A 17,645-nucleotide genomic window follows, 5' to 3' on the forward strand; every position below is an offset into this window, starting at 1 on the left:
GAAAGACACAAAGAGATCAAAGATTTATTATGCCCATGGGTTGGAAGAATTAATATCATTAAAATGACTATATTTCTGGGACTGAATCAATAGTACAGTAGGGAGGGTGCTTCTCTTGCATGTAGTAGCACACCTGGTTCCTATTCCCCTCACCCCATATGGTCCCCTGAGCCCCACCAGGGGTGATTCCTGAGCACAGAGCCAGGAGTAAACCCTAAACACCAATGGGCGTGGTCCAGGACAAAGATCAATAACAAAATAATTTTACTACCTGAAGCAAGATTCAGTGTCTATTTCTAAACTTCACATTATCTTGCAAAGCAATGGTAATAAACATGACATTATATTGAAATAAAAGCAGAATTGAGAGCCCAGAAATAAAGCTATACATACATGGATTATTAATTTATCTAAAGTAGTGAGAGCCTATAATTGAGAAAAGAAAATCTCCTCAATAAATGGTATCTAAAAAACTGGACATCCACATCCTATCCACCCCCAAAAGATATTAGACTATTATCTAACACCACACATTTAAGACAAACAGTTTAGGGGCTGGAGCAACAATACAGCAAGTAGGATACTTGCCTTGCACATGGCTGACCCAGGTTCTATCCCCAGCATCCCATATGGTTCCCTGAGCCCTCCAGGAGTGACCTCTGAGCACAGAGTCAGGAGTAAGGCTTGAGCACCACTGGGTGTGGCCCAACCCCCCAACCCCCACTTAAAAAAGAAACGGAAAGAATAAAGTTTAAGATGGATGAAGTACAATATATGACCTAAAACCATAAAACACATAGAGAAAGACAAAGGCTAAGTGCTCCTTGGCAAAGGTCTGAGAAACCTGTTTGGACCCCCAGCTCTAATGGCAATGGAAACAAAACCAGAATTAACATGAGACTACATCTATGCTAAGTCTGCTGAGTGAAAGAAATCTGCTGTAGAAGAAAAGGAAAAGACATCACATTTCTCTTAGAACAGTTGTGTATATCTTTTTCAAGAGGAAGAAATAATTAATAATTATATAAGATATATAAAAAGAGCTTCCAATTGTTGGGAAAGATGAGTAAGGAGAGGCTGCTAAAATCTCAGGACTGAGTGTAATAGAGACGATACTGGTGCCCGCTCGAGTAAATCGACGAACAATGGGATGACAGTGACAGTGATAAGATATGGTCGACCATGACCATATCTTATATAATTACTCTTTCTTCCTCTTGAAAACAACCCCTTGTCTACCTCATTTATTGGTGTATTCCTTGAACTTTAACATAGGAAGTACTTAGGATTTTTAAATTTAAAGCAGGGATGGGGGATCCTTTTTCTGCCAAGGACATTCGGATACTTATAAAGTCATTCTCAGGCAGACACTTCCACAGACAACTGATTAGCAGCATAATGTCTATCCTGTCATATACCAGGGGAAAACCACAGGATGTATATTGTGGGTGTACATAGCCCCCAAATTGCATTGAAAGGATGCAAAAAAGAGATTGCTTCTTTTGTAGGTTCAAATTTAAAGGGCCAATGGAGTATGTGCTTTGCATGCTGGAAACCCAGTTTTAATGCCCAACACTACATGGTCCCCCAAACATTGCCAGGTGCAACTCTTGAGCACTGAGTTGGAAGTTGGCTTCTCCCACCCCTGATCTCCCAGCACTGAAGGGTGTGCCCCCAAATAAAATGGAATGAAACCAAAAGAAGTTTAAGACATTGCTACTTTTATGTGAATTTGTTTCAGGAAATGTAACTGACCAAAACTGACTGAAAAACTATCTAAAAAAGTCTACAGATTGTTAATTTTATTAAAGGATGAATGGGAGAATTGGCTAATAATAGCAATTTTTTAAAGCAACTTTTTCAAGCCAAAAAAATGGAAATCAGCTCTCTGGGCATGTAAATCATTTTATTAGTGATAGAGTCATAGAGTAATAAATGTGTGGACAAGCTGATTTAAAATCTCAAATAACTTCCAAATAAAAAGTCTGCTGCCTTGCTTTTGTAATACTCTGGCTTACATATTGACTTGGGCTTTTTCAAAAAAGGTGACAGATTCTTGGTATGCAATTTCTATAATAAATGGTAATTTCTTTTAACTTTTACTATTTGTGGCATTCTGTTTTTCTCTTTAATTTTGCAGGGAAATCAGAGCTGATTTTTCCCAAGGTGTTTTACAGAATTAGTAACAGAAACTTTTGTCCTTTCTTGACTGTTGCTGGAGGAAGCAGTTTTTTCCAGCAGTGGAATTTCTGTGGCTGTCTGTGTTCAATTTCCCTTCCAAGGTTGGTAACATGGTCCAAGAAGCCTGCAGAGTTCCAGCATCACTTCGAAATGGTGACTTCAGGGCCGTGATTCAAAATATTTACTTCTCTCATGCTCCCGAGAATAGTGGCCAGTTTAAGCCGGGTGGTGAATGAACTGCTTGTCAGTCGGTTTGGAGGGCAGACTTCCCTTTTCTCTCTTCCCACCAACTCTCTATTCACACTTCCTCTCTGTGAACTGTCTGCTGGAATTGAATCAAGTATTTTAAGATTTGGTCTCTGAAAAGAAGTTCCCGTTGGGAAAGATGAACTTCCTCCTGAGGAAATTTCTTGAAAAGATGCTCAGTTGAGGTTATGACCCTGTTCAAGTAGAAGAAACTGTGAAGCTGAAAGCGGTAGATGATACATATTTTCTTAATGATTGTTAATTAAGTCTTTCAGTTCCACTGCATGTTGGTGTATTATGTCTAGCTGCATATTACTTTAATATTATTTATTTATTTATTTGTAGCCTCTCAAAGAGTGCTCAGCAGGCCCAGGATGGAAGGGTGATTTTTTAGCCAACTGGCCACAGATATAGTACAAGGGACCAGGAGGTAGTTCTCAGGGTCTCTAGTGCTGAGAGATGACCTGAGACAGCACTATCACGTCTGGGCCCCACCCAGACCCACACCTGGTGGTGCTCAGGGGCTTTCGGGACAGCACTAAGCAAATGCCCGGGAACCATTGGTACCAGAAATCAAACTGGACTTGGTCACATGCAAGGAAAGTGCCTTAACCACTGTGCTATCACTCCAGAACTACGTATGTGTAATTAAAAAATATATGAATCTAATATATAAATATCATTAAAGTCATTCCCCAGGGCCACACAGAGCTTGTTTCAATCCCTGTTATTGTTTTGACTCATAAATCTTACTGGGCTTCTACAAGTCTTCCTCATTGAGCTTGCTGTGCTCCTGCTGTTCTGGGAGTGAAACCTTCAGGAGTCTCTGGGGAATTCGACTGGGAGTCATTCTTTTTCTTCCTGCCAGTCTTCACCCAGTGTCAGAAAGTATAACTCTGAGCAGTGTGAAATTTGGTAAGTAGATCTGGATGAGTAGCGGAGCAAATAGTTCAGGAGATTCGAAGCTTGACTCGTTGGCATGGCAGAGGTCGGACATAGACACTGCCAGGACTAGGCAGAGTGGGGGGGAATCTGTCTTCGATACTACAGAGACCTAGAGATGTCAGGAGATTCCTATCTCCTGGATGGCGGGAAAATATGCAAATGTTCAGGATACGTGAATCTGGGCCCATCGATAACTACTAATCTTTTTAATTAATTTTGTTTCTACGGGTAGGTTGTTTGCCTTGCATGCGGCCAACCCGGGTTTGATTCCTCCACCCCTCTCAGAGAGCCCAGCATGGCAGAACCTGGCAAGATACCCGTGGCATATTCGAAATGCCAAAAACAGTAACAACAAGTCTCACAATGGAGATGTTACTGGTGCCCACTCGAGCAAATTGATAAGCAACACGATGACAATGATACAGTGATACCTTATTCTTCCCATCTCATGAATATGTAAAGTTCGTGAGAAGTTGGAGCTAAGTGCCTGTCGTAGGAGTGCCCCTCCACAGTTTCTTCTCCTGTATGTATCCTACTTTCTGGTGGAACCGTTCAGCTGACTGTTCCATCCTAGATGTTGTTTCTGAATGCATGCATTTAAACACCTATCCTGCTCACTTACCACTAAATATCTATAGCATGTGGAGAAAAATGTTCCAACACATGTCACTTACTGAATCATGTGTATTAGCAAGAATATTACTAAGCTCCTTATAATGAAATGAAGTAAACGAGAGATTGCAACTAGAGCCAGAATTGTTGAAATGTCTCATTTGGCTTGGAAAGAGCTCAGTAAGTTGCTTAGAAAGAGCCAGTAAGTTGCTTAAAATGCAATTTCCAAGCCCAACTCCAGACATTTGGCCATTTTAATTTCTCATGGTCAACCTACTAGCCATTGGAAAATTTGGAGAAACACCTTTATAACCGCAAAGGGTGAGAAAATTGCCTACTGTAATTGCAGCACACCACAGTTATACATCAGAATCACCTGTAGCATTTTGAACAATCATTACTAGATTTCAAAACAAACCTCATAAGTAAAAATCTTTGAGTTGGGGCTCAAGTGTATTACACAGAAAGTTTTATATGTGTCCAGGATTAAAAGCATTAGGCTAAGGTTAATAAAGGCCACTATTATTCCTTATTTACAACTTTCTATGTTAAGCACTTTATATGCATTATTTCATTTAATCCCTATAGTTTTTAGTTACATCCATATCTCCACTGAGTCTGGGGAGTTGTGCAATCAATAGAATGGGATGCAACTAGTAAATAGGCAAACTTCAGTGACACCACCTAAGGATGTTTAATGAGTTCAAAGAAACATTGGCATAGGCATTCAGCAAAGCACAAGAAAGCAGAGGAGCCAAAATGAAAACCAACACACTACAATAAAAAATGATAGAAATGAAAAGTATGGTAGATGATATATAAGCCTCAATAGAATGTCTGAGCAAAAGAGCAATAGCAGCCAAGTAAAAGATTGAGGTGCTCCAAGATGAGATGAAGGAAACATCTAGAAAATGGCAGAAGATAAAAAAAGTCTCAAAAGATATGAACTGTACACTCTGGGATGACTTAAGGACAGAAAATGAGAATCATAGGAGTCTCTTAAGAACAGGAAGACAAATTTGATAAATAAAGAACTCCTCAGTTGGAAAATACAGATGACTAAATACAAGAGACCTTATGGGTCTCAGCAAAAATAGACTCAACTAGGTAACCTCTGAGACAAATTGTTCTCAAAATGACAGTAAACACAGAGACAGAATATTGAAAGCAGTACTAACATGCGAAGAAAACCCATAGGATTCACAGCAGACCCATCAATTGAGACCTATCAATTGAGTCAGAAGATAATGGAGGCATTTAGTACAAAAACCTAAGTGAAATCAGCACAATCAAGAATACTCTATCCTCGAAGAGGCCAGGCAGTCTGGTGAGCAACGCGGCCGGAGAAATGCTCCGGACCCGAATCCGGGCCAACAACACCAGGGATCCAGACGGAGGAGGTACAGCTGGCACACCTTCTCCGGATGGGGCCCTGGCGACACTGAGAAGCAACTAACACGGCTCCGGGTTGCGGGACTGGAACACATCCGAGCTGCGGGGGGGCACTGGAGTGAGGCAGCGCCTGCCCAAACTCCAAATGGTCCCGGCCGCCGGAAGTCCCGCCCTCGACCCACCCTCGGCGCCATCTTCCCACCTTCAACAGAGAAGAGGCCAGGCAGTCTGGTGAGCAACGCGGCCGGAGAAATGCTCTGGACCCGAATCCGGGCCAACAACACCAGGGATCCAGACGGAGGAGGTACAGCTGGTACACCTTCTCCGGATGGGGCCCTGGCGACACTGAACAGCAACTAACACGGCTCCGGGTTGCGGGACTGGAACATATCCGAGCCGCGCGGCCGCTAACGCGGCCGCTCGACCTTTTCTAAAAACTGAAAACATACAATCTTTTAATGACAAACCAATTATCAAATGCTTCCTTAGTAGGGCTGTCTTCCTTGGGGGGAAACTCCAACAACAATAGTGAGTTTTGTTTTGCAATATAGAATGTAATCAAGGTAGAGAGAAAATGAAGTGAAATTCATCAGTTATACAGTTGGGGGGTGCTGTGGCGGGGGGTATACTGGGGATTTTGGTGGTGGAATATGGGCACTGGTGAAGGGATGGTGTTTGAATATTGTATAACTGAGACATAAACCTGAAAACTTTGTAATTTTCCACATGGTGATATAATAAAAAATAAAAAAAATAAAAAAAAAACTAAAAAAAAAAAAAAAAAAAGAATACTCTATCCAGCTAGATCATCATTCAGAGTTGAAGGAACAATAAATAGCTTTAGAGACAGGCAATAGCTTAGTGAATTCATAGCATTGAAACCAAATCTAAGGGCTGGAGCAATAGCACAGAGGGTAGGGCCTTTGGCTTGCATGCAGCTGACCCAGGTTCGATTCCCAGCACCCCATATGGTCCCCTGAGCACTGCCAGGAATAATTCCTGAGTGCAGAGCCAGGAGTAAACCCTGTGCATCGCCGGGTGTGACCCAAAAAGCAAAAAAAAAAAAAAAAAAAAAAAGAAACCAAATCTGCAAGAAATATTAATAGAGTTTCCTTAAAATACAAGATGAACTCCTCAGCATTTAACATTGAGTATGATATTTACTCACAGTGCCTGTAGTTGACTTCTACTAGATTAAGAAGGTTCTATTTCAGACTGGATTGCTGAGAGACTATATATTTTCAATAATAAATTAAATGTAGAGGTAAACATATATATTATACATATTATATATACCTCTCAGAGAGCCCGGCAAGCTACCGAGAGTATCCTGCCCGCACAGCAGAGCCTGGCAAGCTCCCAGTGTCATATTCGATTGTCGCGCGCCGCTTCGTCCAGCGAAGAAACACGCAACTCGGAGATCCTTTTGGCTGCGATTTATTCAGGAACTTTCTCATGCGTTAGAGAAGAAATCAGGAAAGGGGACGTGGAGTAAGGCGGAAAAAGGGACGCATGAGGGAGAACCGACCAGCCAGGTGACTTCCCCCCTTATATACTTCTCCCTGCCTGTTTGCCCTCAAGTGTCTGCAGCTGATAAACCAGCCATAACTTGTGAGCGTGACAAGACATCCTGATTCCCCATCAGGTGTTGTTCACGAAGCACGGTGCAACCAACAAGAAACAGGTGTTCACGAAGCAGGTTCCATGGAGGCTCTCCACAGTTCCCCCTTTTTGTTTTAGAACAGCAAGTCTGTGTAGCGACCTCGGCCCCCTTGGCCTTACCCGTCATTGGGAGCCCTCTCGCTTGTAGGTCCCTGTCTTAGGTTGGTCCAAGGGTCAGGTGGGTATAATGCACCCTTTCAAACTCCTCAACTACAGGAGGTCCCCTGCAGTTAAGGGTTCTCAGCTGCACAATACCTTTGCTACATCCAGCTAGACTTGATTGTTCTCAGCGAGATTATTGATTCAAAGTTGCAAGCCAAAGCTTGGGGGATTGCTGTGCCTCCAGGGCCGGGATACCTGCAAATATCACGCCTTTGTAAATAGTTGTTCTTGCTGCATTTTATATAGACACCAGGCAAAAACCAAAGCAGTGAGAAGCAATAAGGATAGAAGTACTCCCACCTCCACCCACTCTTTGATAAAATAGAGGGGACTTCTACTCAGGTCTATATTAAGGTGGGAACGGAAGGGATTAGAGCAGGCCAAGTTGTAGCAATGGCCCAAAAAGCTGCTTCTTCAGCTCGTATCATCACAGGAACCAGGCTGAGCAGGAGCACCAGTTTCCACCTCTTGGTCTACTGGAGGTGCGGTCTTTCGTGTCAGGCGTTCAGGAATCCACACTGGTTCTGCCCTGTCCTGCGGAAAAACACAAACAGAACCCCTGGCCCAGGTTAACACGGGGTCTGGGCCGTGCCATTCACCAGAAAGGATATCTTTCCATTTAACATATCCTTGGCACACAGGAATCTTTGAAGAATGCCTGTCTGCAGAGGAGGTGCCCTTATCATCAATGATCAAAAAATTTAGAGTAAAAAGTGCAATAGAGATTCTTTCTCGAGGGGGCCGTCCCAGGCCAACTCCCCCTTTTTGTTTTATTAGGCATGCTTTAAGGGTGGAATGAGCACGCTCAACGATGCCCTGTCCTTGTGGGTTATATGGGAGGCCATGAGATAAAGAGACTCCCATCTGGGCACAAAATGCGGTGAATTTAGCAGAGGTGTATGCCGGACCATTATCTGTTTTCAGTTGGGCTGGAATGCCCCAGGCTGCCCATGCTTCAAGGCAATGAGAGATAACATTTGTGGACCGCTCCCCAGAAAGGGGAGTGGCATGAATGATACCGGAGCACGTGTCCACAGATACATGGAGATATTTGAGCCTGCCAAATTCCGAGAAATGTGTAACATCCATTTGCCAAATGCGCAAAGGCACAAGACCACGAGGGTTTATGCCCATGGAGGGGGCAGGAAGAAAAGGGACACAGTGTGGACAATGTAAAACAATTGCCCGAGCTTCGGCTCGAGGGATTTGAAATCTATGTTGAAGGGTCCGAGAAGAAACATGGAAACGGTCATGAAAATTTTTTGCTAATTGTAAAGGAGACTGAATAACAAAACAAGATGGTCTAGTGAGTGCATCAACACAAGCATTGCCTTCTGCTAAGGGACCCGGAAGGCCTGTATGAGAGCGGATATGTGTGACAAAAAATGGTTTTTCACGGGTCCAAAGAATTTGCTGTAAAGCAGATAACAAGGAGGCTATCGAGCTGGAGGCCTTTATTGGTCCTGCCACCTCAAGTGAGCAAAGAGCATTTACAACATATCGTGAATCAGAGATCAAATTGAAAGCAAAGGGGCAATGCTCAAACACTGTCAAGACAGTGTGGAGTTCCACAACATGAGGAAACGTAGTTGGAAATTGCATACGAATAGGATCTTGACCCTCTATCATATAAGCCCCCCAGCCTGTACTTGAACCATCAGTATAAATGTTTGGAACATCCTGAAGGGGTACATAAGAGGTGACTTTGGGGAAAATTACCGGATGGGTTTTAAAGAAGGTCATTAGTGGATGTTTAGGATAATGATTATCAATAACATTGGGAAAAGAAAATCGGAGAATCGCCCAATCATCATGTAAGTTACACAAAGAAACTATTTGAGTGGAATTATAGGGGGTAATAAGAGTATCTGGAAGTTTTCCAAAGTATTGCAAGCAGTCCTGAATACCAATCATAGCCAAACGGGCTACAGCTGCAGGGTATAATTCCACGGCTTTTGCCGGAGAGACCCTAGGATGAATCCACAGAAGGGATCCCTCCTGCCATAGGACTGCAGTAGGTTGCCCATATGTTGGAAGCACACAAAGTAAAATGGGAAACTCAGGCTGCACGCGTGTATTGCCAGCAGCAGTAAGAGCTTGCTCAATTTTGCAAATTCCATTAAGAAGGTGCGCCAGTCTAAGTATTGTCTGGGCGTCAACACCGCTCTAGCCACCTGTTGCCAATCATTTGGGGTCATACAATATCTGAATAAGCCTTCTACTTGAGTTAAGGTAAATGCCGTGTTGGCTCCATACGTCTTTACTGATTCTGCCAAGGACTTAATTATTTTAAAATCTAGGGGCTCATGATATCGCTGTTGATTGTTATCTTCAAAAACAGGATAAGTTAACTGTAGCTCTCGCCTAACTTCTGCCCAGAGCCCGGGTTTTGCAAAAGAAAGTCCGCCTCCCGTTTTGTTAAAGTAAGGGGGCGGATCATCCTTAGAGCCCTTTAGCGGTAAGTATCGGTCACTATCATGTATCGCAGCTTCCTCCTCAATAGGGGGGTCAGAATCCCCGTTAGCCCGTCCCTGCTGAAATTGACGTAGCGAGGGATAAAGAGACGGACGGGTCATGGATGGTTCTTGGGGCCTTTCTTTTTTGGGGCGCGTCCCTCCATCAGCGGGGTTCCCCTAGAGGCCTCGCTTTCCACATCCGAACCCTCCTCTGGCTCAGAGGCTACAATGCCATGACGGCTGCCTCTGTCCTTCTTTGTGTCTTCTAACACTACTTGTCCTGATCGTACGGCCTTATCGCACTTCTGATCCTTAAAGTAATCATAGAAAGCAAAAATGAAAAGACAAAGGGAAAGACAAACAAACATCCAACCAACAAACGAAACATACACATCCATGGATACCATTGTCCTGACTCACCACAGGAACTTGATCGTCATGACTTCTTGTGAACCTTAGTCCTGACTTACCACAGGAACCTCATCGTCGCGACTTCTCGTCCTGACTTACCACAGGAACCGGATCGTCACGATTTCTCGTGAACCTTAGTCCTGAATAAATCGCAGCAAGTTCTGAATCCACCGGGGGGGTACTGGAGGTCGGGTTCCCCGTACGGGCCACCAGCTGTCGCGCGCCGCTTCGTCCAGCGAAGAAACACGCAACTCGGAGATCCTTTTGGCTGCGATTTATTCAGGAACTTTCTCATGCGTTAGAGAAGAAATCAGGAAAGGGGACGTGGAGTAAGGCGGAAAAAGGGACGCATGAGGGAGAACCGACCAGCCAGGTGACTTCCCCCCTTATATACTTCTCCCTGCCTGTTTGCCCTCAAGTGTCTGCAGCTGATAAACCAGCCATAACTTGTGAGCGTGACAAGACATCCTGATTCCCCATCAGGTGTTGTTCACGAAGCACGGTGCAACCAACAAGAAACAGGTGTTCACGAAGCAGGTTCCATGGAGGCTCTCCACATTCGATATGCCAAAAGCAGTAACAATAACAGGTCTAATTCCCCTGACCCTGAAATGAGCTGCCAATCATTGGGAAAGATGAGTATGGAGAGGCTGCTAAAATTTCAGGGCTGGGGTTCTCAAAAAATTAGAAATTGAGCTTCCATTTGATCCAGCAATACCACTCCTGGTAATATATCCTCGAGAGGTAAAAAGGTATATTAGAAATGACATCTGCATTTGTGTGTTCATTGCAGCACTATTTACAATAGCTAAAATCTGGAAAACATGGAGTGCCCAAAAACAGATGACTGGTTAAAGAAACTTTGGTACATCTACACAATGGAATACTATGCATCTGTTAGAAAAGATGAAGTCATGAAATTTGCATAGAAGAGGATCAACATGGAAAGTATCATGTTGAGTGAAATGAGTCAGAAAGGGAGAGACAGACATAGAAAGATTGCACTCATCTGTGGAATATAAAGTAACAGAATGGGATACTAACACCCATAAGTAGTAGAGATAAGAACCAGGAGTTCGGTCCCACAGCTTGGAAACTGGCTTCACGTGCTAGGGGAAAAGGCATTTGAGATAGAGAAGGGAACACCTAGTAGAGGATATTGGGAGGACCCATTAGGGTTGAAAGATGCATGACGAAAGTAGACTATAGACCGAACATATGTGCTGGCCACTCAATACCTCTATTGCAAACTACAACACCCCAAAGGAGAGAAAACAAAAGGGAATGCCCTGCCGCAGAGGCAGGGTGGGGATGGTGGGGGTTGGGATGGGAATGGTGGGGAGGGATACTGGGAATATTGGTGGAGGAGAATGGGCACTGGTGGAGGGATATAAACGATCACTGTATGGCTGAAATGCAAACATAAAAGCTCATAAGTTTGTAACTGTACCTCATGGTGATTCACTAATAAAACATTTCTTAAAAAATCTCAAGCCTGGGAGGAATGGAGACATTACTGGCACCCGCTCGAGTAAATCGATTAACAATGGGATGACAGTGACAGTGATATAAATATCATTAAATATATTCATATGTATTTAAAACTTTATAATTGGAAAGTAACTTTAGTCACAAGACAAGACTTGTTTTGGGACATAACTATTTTAACTTCCAGGTTTTTATATATATATTATGTTTGGTTCAAATATATATATATATATTTATTTTTTATGTATATTTATGAAAAAGAGCCAGGTAGGCTGTTTTTTTTTTCCCTTTGACTGGTGTTCTTTTTTTCTTATTAACTATCACTGGTAAATTCTTGCCATCTGAGAAGATTGTGGATTTTAGTGTCTTGGTGATCAAAATAAAAGCAAAAGAAAAATACATGAAGTATATTCTTATTTTCTGTGACAATTATTTCTATGGCAGTTATTTTCTATGATAATATGACATCAAGCTTCAGAAGGACTTGATGCCCACAGAGGCAGATAGTACTCATCATATGAGGAGGTTTCCAGTGCGCTGTTGAAAACAGGAAATAAATAGAACACGGTGGCAGCAAGTTAGAGTGCTTGACAGTACTCAGCAGTGTTCCGTCCCTGTGTACAAATTTGGAGTCCATTTACCAGAAAAGCTCGGGTGATAGAGATAGATTCTCAAAGTGGCTGGAAAGAGTGGGTACCTTTTCATAAAGAGAAACTTTCTTTGTAGTCTTTCAGAAATGCAATTACAAAAAAGTTGCTTAGTTTAGAAGGCAAACTAAAACTCTGTGACACCTACCCCTAGCATGCCCTAAAGGTTCTTGAAAATCATTTCCCTCCTCACCATTCTTATTTTTTTCTTTTTACTTTTTTACTGAATCACTGTGAGATTGACACTTACGAAGCTGTTCATGATTGTTTCAGTCATACAGTGTTCCAACACCCATCCCTCCACCAGTGTCCCCAGATTCCCACCCATCACCACCCCCTGCTTGTCTCTACTGCAGGTGCTTTTCTTCTCTCTCTCTCTCTCTCTCTCCACCCCCTCTCTCCCCTCCCCCCCCCTCCTTTTGGGCATTGTACTCACCATTCTTAGAGTGAACAACTCAGTTTTCTACAGGATCTCAGAAGTGTTATTTTTTAATCTGTTTGCACAAGAGCTATTTTGGGCCCAGAAAGCTTTCCCTCCCATGTACTCTGCCCCACTCATACCATAACTAATGACACATTTCTTGGCCACCCCTCCCTGTGAGTGCTTGTTGCATGATTGTCTCTTGTGTTGGAAGTTTCCTTCAGAGCACACTATCTCACCCCGAGTACCATGTGCATGAATTGACAGCTAATACTGAATTCTTAGGGAGGTTTGGAATCAAGAATAGAAGGAATGTAGTTTTCCAGGTAGGAAGGTCTTGAGTACAAAGACCTGCAAGACTTTACGAATGAGCATGACTTACTCTTAATGAACATGACTTTTTTAAAAGGAGAAAGTAATACTTACATATGAAAATAGGAATATCTTTGAGGTCTGATAAAAATGCAGCTATTTAAATGGTAGCCTATTACATAGGCTATACTCATCACCATTATATAGGTTGATACTCATCACCCCATATGGTCCCCTGAGCACGACCAGGAGTGATCTCTAAGCTCTGAGTCAGGAGTTAACCCTGAGCTTTACCAGCTGTGGCCCCAGAACTGAAAACCAACAACAAAAAAGATGATTTCATCATGTTGTCACCTAATGTAGGTGATTTGGCTGTTTTTGGTGATTCAGAAACTTGAACTAAGTCTACATCCATCAAGAAATTCCACCATTGGGGCCGGAGTGATAGCACAGCGGGTAGGGCGTTTGCCTTGCACGCGGCCGACCCGGGTTCGATCCCCGGCATCCCATATGGTCCCCCAAGCACCGCCAGGAGTAATTCCTGAGTGCAAAGCCAGGAGTAACCCCTGAGCATCGCTGGGTGTGACCCAAAAAGCAAAAAAAAAAAAAAAAAGAAATTCCACCATATAATCTCAGTTTTGAGAAAGAGTGAGGGAAAACATAGGTAACTCATTCCTGTTCTTTTGTATGGCGGCAGGTGTGTGTGTGTGGAGAGGGGCTAGGGGGTGGTGTAAGGGGTTGGGGGTGGGCCATATCCAGCAGAACTCTGGGCTTACTTTGGACTCTTCACTCAGGGTTTGTATATAAAAGATTTGCAGATAAAAGGTGATTGCTCAGGGATCACTCAGGACTCTTTTACTCAGGGATCACTAAGGGATCACTCAGGGCTCTGCTCAGGGATCACACCCGGTTTAGCTTGGGGGACCATAAACACTGCTGAGAATAGGACTTAGGTCCACTGCATGCAAAGTGCCTTTCTTGCTATGATTCTCCAGCCATGTTTCTTTTTTATTTTATAATGAATTGACTATTTTATATCTTAGGTTTAAATAGTATAATGAAATATCTGTTGTTTCACGGCTAGTTTATTTCCGTACATTATGTCCTCCTTATCTTATCATGTCTACAAATAACAACATTTCCTTCAATTTTTAATATGAAAGCATTCTTAAAAAATTATCTTATTTGGGGGTTGGGGTGGGGGTGGTGGGAGGGATACTGGGAACATTGGTGGAGGAGAATGGGCCCTGGTGGAGGGATGTAAACAAAATGCAAACATGAAAGTTCATAAGTTTGTAACTGTACCTCATGGTGATTCACTAATAAAAAATTTTAAAAAAAATTATCTTGCCTGCCCTGTGCCATTCACCCCATTCCTGTCCTTCGCCTGTGTCCACCACTGCATGCGGAAGTTCTACCGGCAATATCGGAAAAACTGCCCTACAAAGTCGCTGACATCAGCCTGGCTTCCTGGGGACGCAAGGCCCTGGACATCTGGAGAATGAGATGCCAGGGTCACGCAGCAGCTGCTGTTGCCAAAGCTGGTATTCCCGTATATGCCTGGAAGGGGGAAACGGATGAGGAGTACCTGTGGTGCATCGAGCAGACCCTGTACTTCAAGGACGGGCCCCTTAACATGATTCTGGATGATGGTGGTGACCTCACCAACCTCATCCACACCAAGTACCCTCAGCTCCTGTCTGGCATCCGGGGCATCTCTGAGGAAACCACCACTGGTGCCCACAACCTGTACAAGATGAATGCAAATGGCATCCTGAAGGTGCCTTCCATCAACGTCAATGACTCAGTCACCAAGAGCAAATTTGACAACTTCTGTGGCTGCCGGGAGTCGCTCATTGATGGCATCAAGTGGGCCATGGACGTGATGATTGCAGGCAAGGTGACAGTGGTGGCAGGCTACGGGGATGTGGGCAAGGGCTGTGCACAGGCCCTGTGGGGTTTCAGCGCCCGAGTCATCATCACCGAGATTGACCCCATCAATGCCCTGCAGGCCGCCATGGAGAGCTATGTGGTAACCATCATGGATGAGGCCTGCAAGGAGGGCAACATCTTTGTGACTACCACGGGCTGCATGGACATCATCCTGAGCCAGCACTTTGAGCAGATGCAGGATGATGCCATTGTATGTAACATTGGCCACTTCGATGTGGAGATCAATGTCAAGTGGCTGGAAGAGAACTGTGTGCAGAAGGTCAACATCAAGCCCCAGGTGGACCGCTACGTGCTAAAGAGTGGGCGCCGCATCATCCTGCTGGCCGAGGGCCGACTGGTCAACCTGGGCTGTGCCATGGTTCACCCCAGCTTCGTGATGAGCAACTCCTTCACCAACCAGGTGCTGGCGCAGATCGAGTTGTGGACCCATGAGAACAAGTACCCTATGGGGGTCTACTTCCTGCCTAAGAAGCAGGATGAAGCCATGGCTGAAGCCCATCTGGGCAAGCTGAATGTGAAGCTGACCAAGGTGACTGAGAAACAGTTCTAGTACCTGGGCACATCCCGCGACGGCCCCTTCAAGCCCGATCATTACCGCTATTGAAAGCCAGGCCCATCTCGGCCTTCCAGCTGCTGTCCTTGCCCAGGTCCCGCCTCTCCCCAAGAGCAAATGGCACCAACTTTGCAAAGAGTTAGTTCATGTCTCCCTGTGGCTGGTTACCCTGTGTTTGGCCTCTGCTGCATCCCTCATACCGTTCCTAGTGTGTCGGGGGAAACGAGAAGCCCTTCTCAAGCCCTGGTTGCATCGAGGGGACAAGGGAGATGCCCAGAGGGGGCCATGAGCTCAGGGATCTTGGAACTACTCACTTGGTCATTCCTTCCTCAGACCAGAAGTTGGCAAGTCTGGTTATAGAGCCTGTGTGCTCTACTTCCCGGTCTCTCACCTGGCCAGTGGACTTTATCCCCATGTTCTCAGTTTACAAGTTCGCTGGTTTCTCAGCCCATGACAGAAGCGGGGAGGAACTGTTAGTTTTCATGCTCCTGAGAGCCTGGCTTAGTGCTGGGCATTCTCTTAAACCTCAGAGCAATGAGGTTGGCACTTTTGAGTTCCTATTTTACAGGGGTTAGAATATACGACTTAGGACCAGCCAGGCCCACAGTGACTGCCTGAGATTGAAGGGCCCACTCGAGGAAAGGGCAGGTGACGGTTTGCTGCCACTGTGAGACATGATTCCTGGGGCAAAAAAGCATTTCAGTTCGTTTCTAAGGCTCATGATGTTAAAAGAGGAGGAAATGTGGTTAATCAACTTTTTGGTGCCTAAACAAAACAACAAATTATCTTATTTATTTTTTTGTGGGCTGGACCTCCCAAGTATGCTCAATCAACTGGGCTGGAGAGCTCAATATTAAAGACAAAAGAAAGTGGTTCTGCTTGTACTCTGAGGTACTGGGGACCTACAGACCCACATCTGGTCATTCTTGGGGTCTCCAAGGCTATCCAGGTTGATGCTTGGGGCCATCCAGTGCTAGAGATTGAGCTGGGGTGCATCTCTACTAATCTCACGACTGTCTAACCTCCCCCTCCCTCTTTAAAAAAATTTTTTTTATTGAAATCACAGTGAGATACACATATACAAGTTTATCATGATTGGGTTTCAGCTATATAATGCTCCACCATCCAATCCTTCACTGGTATTCATTCCTACCATCAATGTCCCCAATTTCCATCCTGCTCTGTCTTCCACCGGCCCACAGCCCGCCCCCCTTGGCAGATGCTTTTTGCCCCCCCCTCCTTTTGGACATTATAGTTTGCAATACAGATACTGAAAGGTTACCATATTTATCTCTTTACCTTTCCCCATTGGGCTGGAGCGATAGCACAGCGGTTGGGTGTTCGTCTTTCGCGTGGCCGACCCGGGTTTGATTCCTCCGCCTCTCTCGGAGAGCCAGCAAGCTACCGAGAGTATCAAGCCCACGCGGCAGAGCCTGGCAAGCTACCCGTGCATATTGGATATGCCAAAAACAGTAACTATAAGTCTCTCAATGAGAGATGTTACTGGTGTGCCCGCTTGAACAAATCGATGAGCAACGGGATGACAGTGACAGTGACAGTGACTCTTCCACACTAAGTTCTTGTCCAGTGTGATCATTCTAATTGTTCTAGTCGTACTGATTCCTTCTCCATCCTAACTGCCCTTTGCCCCACCTCCCCACACACACACACTTATGGCAAGCTTCCAACCATTGGAGCAACACTTATATGTCCTCAGGGATTACTCCTGGCTCTGTGCTCAGATATCACTCCTGGTGGTGCTCCAGGAACATTATATGGTGCCAGGAATTGAACCAAGATTGGCCCCAGAGAAGGCAAGCACAATGACCTCTATTCTATCTCTCTGCCTTCCTTCCTCCCCTTTTAAAGGGAAAATAATATGCCATTGTGTGTTCTTCAGGTCTTGAATGAATGTACCAATACTGACAAACTATTCAACCTTGTTTCATTATGAGAAAAAGAAAATCTCCACAAGTATTGAATGAAACTACCTTTTTTACTGTTGCAATTTCTAAGACTAAAGATCATGCAATCAATCTGTTTAATTTCTTGAGTAATATCCCTACTCTTTTTCCTTTATAGCACACCAAGTTGTATTCCCACTAAAAGCGTGTTAGAGTTTTGTTGGTTTTTATTTTTTTTTGAGCCACTGTGAATATCAAAGTTGTTCAAGATTGAGTTTTCAGCGTACAGTGTTCTAAGAC

General features: G+C 44.2%; 2 protein-coding genes across 2 annotated transcripts in view; both read left to right on the top strand.

The window, feature by feature from the left end:
• ITGAV (integrin subunit alpha V) overlaps positions 1-17,645 on the top strand; it is a 123,147-nt gene that overhangs the window by 39,481 nt on the left and 66,021 nt on the right. The gene's annotated exons all lie outside the window — the stretch shown is intronic.
• On the top strand, positions 14,437-15,438 carry LOC101550202 (adenosylhomocysteinase-like). The gene has a single exon (XM_012933523.2). It carries the CDS (start codon positions 14,437-14,439, stop codon positions 15,436-15,438), a length of 1,002 nt encoding a protein of 333 aa, XP_012788977.2.

Source organism: Sorex araneus, chromosome X, assembly GCF_027595985.1.
Source record: "Sorex araneus isolate mSorAra2 chromosome X, mSorAra2.pri, whole genome shotgun sequence".
NCBI lineage: Eukaryota > Metazoa > Chordata > Mammalia > Eulipotyphla > Soricidae > Sorex > Sorex araneus.

Coding starts and splice junctions, on each gene's coding strand:
- LOC101550202 (XM_012933523.2), top strand. CDS start 14,437: ATGAGATGCCAGGGTCACGCAGCAGCTGCTGTTGCCAAAGCTGGTATT.